Here is an 8,618-nt window from a genome sequence, read left to right on the forward strand (position 1 = left end):
TACATGAGAAGGCTAGAACCCCTTAGGAAGCAACTAAATGTGAGTTTTTCCTTGTAGAGATTGAAGCTTATGAAGAACTATAGCTCTTCAACTTAACATATGATCTCTTCTTCAACATCTTTGTTGCCTAAATAAGCTAGCTATTAGCAACCACCTTGTCCATCCACAAAAATTACAAGTCATCCATTGAGCCTTATCACTCAAGTCCTAACATTCCATATTTGAAATGTGTACTTTTGTATATTATCTTTAATGGAGAGTATCAATTGGACGCCACTTATATATATTAGACATGCTCAATGCCCCAACCTTGTAAGATATCACCAATGATCCATGGTACTCTAAGTTGCAAGGTCCCCACCATGAGGATAAGCCATGTGTGAGCTCAGACATTGGTGGGGTCTTGACTTGTACGTCATATAAGGTCTATATGATCGAATGGCAAAAAAGTGACCTTTTTGGATCTAGCCTTTGGATTAGATAGAGCAATTAGGTTGGTAGAAACTCGAGGCCCACTATAGCAGGGTGTGGGAGTTATCACAGACCCTTATTTTGGAGTCGTGGGACTATGGAATTGGCCCCCCGATAGGGTTTGAGGGCAGTGCTCTTAGCTTGATTGTAAAGAGAATATTCCATGATTAATTAGGGAAGTTTCATAATATGGTTGGAATTCTTGGGCTATAAAATGAAGATCCCTTCCAATCCATCATCGATCTATCTCTCATCTAGTAAGAGTTCTTCTAGCTAGTTTTAAGCTCTTTGCAAATCACCACCTAAGCTTCATAGTGGAAGCATATGGTGGACAAACCCATCTTTGTATCAGCTTGTTTGGAATTAAAGAAGTTTCTATTCTTCTCATATTTGATGTGTATTCTCTACTTGTTGCTCATATTTTGTTCGGTTGAGTTGTGTAATTTTTATTATATAAGAGGGGATAAGTGTTTCAATGACTATCAAAAGCAACCATTAAAAATAGCATGTTGGGCTATGCACATCCAATGCCCATCAAAATCCTAAGGAAGGCAAAGCGCTCTGTAGAGAGGCTTTTCATGAGCAAGTCTGCAGGATTCTGGTTAGTTGAGATCTTGACAAGGTCAATAGACCTATCCTCAATGACCTTGGGGTCGAGAGCGAAATTATGGGATGACTATATGTAGGTTATGAAAGTAGGTATTAACAAGGGCCTAGGGGTGTGAATGTTTCTACTCACAAATATAATGACGCGATTAATATCTATAGAAACCTTAAGTATAGGTCCTAGTATAATGTGGTGAATCTTTCTATATATACCCCAAAGCGTATAAATATTGGGATTAATTTAACCTATTTTTTGAATTTTTCTATGCATGACTGGCAAAAGAGCCTTCATGAACTCAATATACCTTATAAATGTGGGCAAATAAAAAATTTCAAAGTTATAACTCGACCTACTCAACTTTTTAAAAAAATTGTGGATATATAAATTTTAGCCAATTGGCAAACATTAGCCACTAAAGGGATCCCTGTTTTAAAAGTCTATGTTGAAGCAATAGTGATCATGCTTTTGTGATTTCATTTATCTACTTTTAGAACCTAGTATTTTGAAAAGCCTTTTTCCTAAAGCATTGTTTGATCAACACTCTACATAAAATATCATCCAACAATTCACTCATTCACAAAAGCAAAATATTGATGAACATCCAATACTACATAAAATATTATCCAATGATTTCTTTATTCACAAAGGCATTATCTTGATGAACATCCAATACTAAAAAAATAGAATATAAATTTAGTTTGTCAAACATGTTGATAGCCATGATGTTCTATATATTTTGTCTAATAGCCTTTTTATAGGGATGTACTTTATCCCCCCCACTGCTCATCCATTGAGGGAATTTTTGTGCCAAAATTGACTATAAGGAATGTACTTTTGGCAAACAGAATCCTTTCAAAGGTATCTTCTTACTTTTTTACAGGGATGGACTTTTATCCATCAAGGGAGTTTCTGTATTAAAAATGACTATAAGGAATGCATTTTGGGCAAATCAATCCTTTCAAAAGGCATCTCCTTACTTTATGTGAATGGGTCTTTGCCCTTGCATATGTTTAACCAACTAAGCATGATTTGAAGCAATCGTGATCATGCTTTTATAACATGTCCAATCATCCCACCTCCTAATTTTTCAAAACATTCTTTCCTAAATATACTATTTATTTGAGAGGACCCTACATTAAAAAACTATCCAATTATATGTCATATTTTGAAGTAGTGATCATGCTTTTGTAACCTTTTGAATCTCCTAGCTAATATATACATTCTCAAAATTCCAAATCTTTGGTTCCCAATGGATTTTGCCCACCCTCGAAGAATCCATGTACTCAAGACTATTGATAACCATGACATCAAAAGATTTTTTTGCCAATCCTATACATTGGAAGTATACGTTTGTTCATTGAGAGGAGTTTTGTACCAAACTTGATTATAGGGAATGCACTTTTGTCCATTTAGAGGCAAACAAGTCCTTTCCAAAGCATCTCTTTAGGAAAAATAGATGTCACAAAACTTTACAACATGGCTTGAAGCTCTTTGGTTTTACATTGCAACGCAAGGAGCAAAACATCTTGGGAATCATGATCAAAGTCTTCTAAGGCAAACAAGTCCTTTCTAAAGCATCTCTTGAGGAAAAAATCTATTAGATATCACAAAACTTTACAACACGGCTTGAAGCTCTTTGGTTTTACATTGCAACACAAGGAGCAAAACATCTTGGGATCATAATCAAGCCTCCCAAGGCAAACAAGTCCTTTCTAGAGCATCTGAAGAAAAAAATATATTAGATATCACAAAACTTTAAAACACAACTTGAGGCTCTTTGGTTTTACATTGCAACACAAGGAGAAAAACATGTTAGGAATCATGATCAAAGTCTCCCAAGGTAAGCTACTTCTTGGAAATTTTGGTCACTGGAAACCTTTTAAAAAAACCCAAAATCCTTCTTCAAAATGGATTTTTTTAAAAACCCAAAATTCTTCTCCAAAAAATGATCTAAATCTAAATATCTAAGGAAGAGATGAACATGTGTCTCTAGGGTTAGCTTACAAATATGAAAAATCCAATTTAACACTTTAAACAAAAGCTAAACAATGTTTAGATTGACGTGGCTATAGTCATTCCAACTAGGATTGATGTGGTTGCAGTCGTTAAGTAGTGTGCTACCAATTGGAAGCGCTCTAGCTAGAAGTCTCTAGTAGAAAACTTTTAACCACATTAGGAAGCTCCTACTTCCAAAAAGGACTTACAGACCATCAAGAGCTATAGTTTTTGAATCCCCAAACCTTGTCGACCTAAATATAGAACCAAACCTTGTCGACTTGAATATGGAACCAAGATTCAAACATTTCCAACCTAGGTATGGAATCGTCCTACAAATGTAGCATTACATAGATCAGAAGTTTGAAGAGAAGTTTTTTAATGCATCATTGAGCATCCATTCACAAGTCCTTAAATCAACTTTTCAACCTAGAAATAAATAGTCCACTGACCTATCTCTTGAATCTATTGAATGGATCCTTATTTGATATAAATTGTCTTAAATAAGTTGTTGCTCCCAATATATAAAATTTACTTCAAAGATGTGATTTCTATAGAAGAATGCTTATGACGATCTATCTAAGGAGCTTACTTGAGCAAGAATCATGTTTTTTTAGCATTTCACTTCTTTCATGGATATTATTATCATTTTGAGGATGTTATGCAATTTTCTATATCTATACTATTAGTTAAGGAGAGGTGGGGAGCGGGTGCCACGTGGCAGCCCCTACCTCCCCCACAAAAAAAAAAAAAGAGAACGTGGAGGCAGGTGCCACGTGTCCAGCACCCAACCCCCCGCAAATATCGTGCCCGCCCCGACGCCGGGGCAAGTCTAGGCGCGGAGCGCCTAGTGATGTTCTATTGAAGTAATACTAGGCGCTCCGCGCCTAGACTCAGTAATAAGCATCTACTACTATTATTATGCAATTGCCACATGTCGCATGCACAACTCCCCCATAAAATGTGGTATGCACTCGCCCACGCATGCACACCCTCCCACCTACCCAATCTTGGTGCAAAGTAGCTAGTATTATTTAGAAAAGGGATTGTTGGCCTAAAAGATTGACCATAGGCATACCTTTTCTCCAAGATGTTAGCTTTGCTAGTATTATTTATAAAAGGGATTGTTGGCCTAAAAGATTAACCATAGACATACCTTTTCTCAAGGATGTTAATAACCGTGATATGTGGAAGATTTTTGCACTAGACCAGGCAATTGTCTATGGTTGTAGTAGCTTTTCACTTTAGGGTAGTTGTGCATGAATTAGTCTTTTTTCTTAATGCTTTGCCATTTCTAGCTTTTGTCTTTTTTTTTTTCCAAAAAGCATTTGAGACCATTAGGAACCTTCCGTGTTCATGTTGAGTCAATCACATGGCAAAAGCAAAAGCTTGTCCTAAGAGGAGATAAATTAACATACACTTAGTGAACCCAATACTTGGATGTGTCTAAGGAAAGGAAAAGCCTACTTAAAGTAGAACCCAATAGTTATGAGGAAAGGGAAAAACCTGCTTAAAGTAGATTCAACCGTAAGTCTTGGTAATCAAGTCTATGGAAAAAGACTAGTGTATAGTCCCGAGAGAAGGCAAGTGTTGAGGTTTAGGTACTCAATCTATGGAGAAAGATTAGTGTACAACAGTAAGGAAGACAATCGTTTTAAGTACTCCCAATCTATGGAGAAAGATCGGTGCAATATAGTGGATGCTAATTTGGGACATATTGATATGAGAGAGAGAGAGAGAGAGAGAGAGAGAGAGAACCTTGTTAGACAGGCTCTTATCTCATGGACTGTAACTCCAGATCTCTATCTGATGATGGTAGTGTACTATGGTGAGAATTGAAGGTGGGGAAGGCTAAGAAACTTGGCGTGCTTCTTCCAGCCATGATCACCTGCATGAGCTGCTTTCCATCCATCTTGCCTTTGCTGCCATTCAACCCTTCCAGCTCAGCAGAGCTGCCATCCAGGCCATGTTTTGGGGACCTGATGCTACCATGATGATGGCCGCCACCACCACCACCAGCATCAGGATGTTGAGCCGCCTCCGCGCTGCGGAGTGCGGCCGCAGCATCGCCCCCAGCAATTGCAGCCGCTGGCGGTGCAGCTGCGGGCCAGGTGTTGAAGGAGAAAAGGATTTGCATATAGCAGAACATGAGCACTCCCACGGCTGCGAAGAGGAGGATGATGATTGCGATCAGGCCGGCCATCATGAGGGGGTAGGCTACACCTGCGTGATGGAGGGGATGGTGGCTGGCATGCAGCTGCAGACATTCTGCTGAAGAACCATTGCCTGCACATGGCGATGGTGGTGAGGGTGGTGGCGATGATGATGAAGATGATGGTGCAGGTGGTGGTGGTGGTTCGCCAGAGGCAATCTTCAATGCTTTTCCTCCTCCTATCGGTCAAGAAGAAAACCAGAAGTCAGAACAGAAATTTATAAGAAGCAGACGACATGCATTAGGGCTGCAACTTGTGTCAGCTTGTGTCCAAAATAGGGATTAACAATAACTGTTATGACCCAACAAAGGCATCAACGAAAGGGGAAATTAATTAATTAAATAATTAATTAATGAACGAATAATCAAGAATGCCGCAGGATTACGTTGTTCAGGAAGCGTGAAGGCGGACTTCATTCTCTCAGCAAGAGGCAGTGCTCTCTCTCTCTCTCTCTCTGGCTGTGTATGTCTGAAACAGCTTATAAGTAACAGATAAACGAGCAGGAATGCCACTTCCTCTAGCCTAGTATAAGGCAAGGGGAGTGGAGCCCTAATGATGAAAATTTTCTCTTAAAATAACTTCGATAGAATCAACAATATGGATCTCGTAGTTCTACTATAATAAATAAGTTGATGATTCCCGGATAGAGCTCGCTCTCTCTCTCTGCCTTGTGTCTCATGAGAGAAGATCGGTAGGTTGGTGGGTGGGAAAAGTAACCGATGGATGGATGGTAGTAGCCGAGTATCTGCCCATTATATACGTAATATATATATATATATGCGCATTGCAAAATATAGGTAAATGCAGTGCCTTCCACGTTTCCTTCTCTCGAGTGCCTCTCCTCCTAAACCTACCTTCTTATCGAACACGAGTGACACAAAATACTTCCCCTTCTCCCCCGCCCCACCCCACCCCACCCGCATTTCTATAAACTACAACCCCAAAATCCCAACGGCTGCCCACAATATTTTCCTTTTCCTCACCCTTTTCTCTATTCACCACCTCACGCCCTTGTAAGTTTCAAACGACACTCCTTACTTCCAAATGCCATCTAGCTAGCATCCCCCCCCCCCCCTTTACATCATTTCTCTAAGCATGTGCCTTACATGCCATCTAGCTAGGCACCTCATGGGCCCTTCTTTTATATCATTTCCCTATGAATTTTCTAACTTTAAACAATCTAGCTCTTTACATCATTTCCTTCCACATACCCCTACCCATGCCTCCTCACATCATTGTGTTACAATCGTTGTCATGCACCTTCATTTTTTTTGGCCTTGCGTAGTATTCACTCAAATTCTAATGTACTACATTGCCCCCTTAAATCCTTTCACCTCACTTATTCTATTATATACTACCTTATACACAACAGCAAGATCCAACACCACTATCCCTAAGGCCCTCCAAATCTTGCTCCATTCTATTACCCTCTTCCACATCACTTATTATTCAAATAGCTTATCTACAACACCCAACATCCTGCCCTGTACACAACACCACTATCTCGCAAACCCTCCAAATCTCCACCTTTCTTATATTCATTGTTACCCTTCCATGTGACTCATTGTTTAAAACAACTCATCTACAACACCCACTATCCTTGAGTCCCACCACAACATTACCCTTTTTTTTGTCATATATACAATGTAGCACATCCTTTTCCTTCCCATCATTCCCCGACATTTTCTTACTTTCCTATACACACAAGTATTAACCACATATCCTACCTATTGATCTCATTTCTTCCTCCTACTTTCATGCACTTTCATTGTTAGTCTTGTTAGATGTACATAGTTGCTACTTACCCTTAAAGCCCCTCCACATCAATTATTATTTAGTAATTTATATACATCGCTTGAGCCCCTTCAAATCACTTAGAATAATAATCTATTTTGCATGAGGTGATGTGTCATGTGTATCACTAAAAAATGCATCCTTATCCATTTTTTAATGATTATGTGATTGTGCAACAAGAAAATCTTGAAATCAATCAAACGCTAACAACCCACCATTAACATTATTTTCAGGATTAAATTACTCGAGGAAGTTTTAATTTGTAAGTGGGGCATTATACAATGTTGGTGTCATCTAAGTTGCTCACAACCACACTCCTTATCTTTGCATTCTCTATTATTGGATCTGAATTGGGTCAACAAATGATTGTAAGAACCTACTTAATTTCATTTTTTGGCATGCCATACAAAGTGTACAATCCCATTGACTAGTTCTTATTGTTATTTTACAATAGCATACATAGGCTAAAAATATCAAGCCTTATGATACTTTAAAGTTATGATCGCCTATCTATCATAGAAATAAAGGTGGTAGATCTAGAATTCTATGTTGCACTTTACTATTGCACCCCTTCCCAATATAGTCACACTAAGTTTGATGCAAACTTTTGAGTTTGCATGGACAAGTTCTTGAAAAATGTGGTCAACCACTAAAAACCATACACTTGTAAAATAAGTCATGGTTGCATTGGTCATTTAAGTTCCTTCTAAAATGATAGAGATATACATATATGTATTCTAAGAAGTTCAAAGTCTAAATAAGATGGTGGCATTAGTGCTCATGAAAAACCTTTTTGTCCATTGGGAAAAAAAAGGCAAGTTTCCAAGGTGCCTAGTCTTGATGCTTGAAATATGAAACATTGTTTTATAGCTAAAGTACTCAAAATATATGTTGGTATATGTAAGGGCATAACAAAATTTCTAGTCAATATCTTAGAAGTCCAACCAGTATAAATACACTAAAATGCCATTTTCTATTAGCATTGAGTGGCATGCGTCATTGATGCTATAAGAAGCAATCAACAAAAGCTTCTTATCAAGAGGAAATGAAATCAAATAATTTTACTAAAATGAGACATCATGAAATATCTGATCCAACAATTTAAACATGTTAGCCTCAAGTTGTCATTGAAAATGTCACCAACAATTAAGTTTTGAAGTAAAATATCAAATTTTAACATATGTTGAAATTTGAGGACTCTAGCATCAATGTATTGCCTAAATGGTTCTTATCAAGCATTTATGGTATTGCACATACTTAAAAAAAGTTCTTCTAGCTGTTAGATAAGAAAAAATCATGATTATTAAGGAACACAAGTTTTATTAGGCACATGTCCATGATGCAACAACTTGGGCATTCAAACAAAGTGGGCTCCTCAAATTACTTTCGATAGACATTGATACTTTAAAATTTGGAATTTGTTTGCATGTTTACTAGTGCATTGAGTGTGGAAAAGGAATGGTTTTAGTTACTAATATTCACAAATTGGGTATCTTTTACCGAACAATGAAACTAGGGCTCAAAAGGTGACTAGGATT

At 37.9% G+C, this 8,618-nt stretch overlaps 1 protein-coding gene across 1 annotated transcript; it reads right to left on the reverse strand.

Moving 5' to 3' along the window:
- Window positions 1-2,434: 2,434 nt before the first annotated feature.
- Window positions 2,435-6,098, reverse strand: LOC148024357 (uncharacterized). The gene is made up of 3 exons (XM_087693974.1): window positions 5,672-6,098; window positions 4,832-5,464; window positions 2,435-2,799 (listed from the first exon to the last, which is right to left on the reverse strand). Exons 1-2 carry the CDS (start codon window positions 5,700-5,702, stop codon window positions 4,848-4,850), a joined length of 648 nt encoding a protein of 215 aa, XP_087550100.1. The 5' UTR covers window positions 5,703-6,098; the 3' UTR covers window positions 2,435-2,799; window positions 4,832-4,847.
- Between the last annotated feature and the right edge of the window lie 2,520 nt (window positions 6,099-8,618).

This window comes from Lygodium microphyllum, chromosome 15 (assembly GCF_053477565.2).
Source record: "Lygodium microphyllum isolate KBCC chromosome 15, Lygodium_microphyllum_v1.1.10, whole genome shotgun sequence".
Classification (NCBI taxonomy): domain Eukaryota; kingdom Viridiplantae; phylum Streptophyta; class Polypodiopsida; order Schizaeales; family Lygodiaceae; genus Lygodium; species Lygodium microphyllum.

Coding starts and splice junctions, on each gene's coding strand:
- LOC148024357 (XM_087693974.1), bottom strand. CDS start 5,702: ATGAAGTCCGCCTTCACGCTTCCTGAACAAC. Junction 5,465..5,671: donor CTTCACGCTTCCTGAACAAC/GTAATCCTGCGG, acceptor CTTGACCGATAG/GAGGAGGAAAAGCATTGAAG.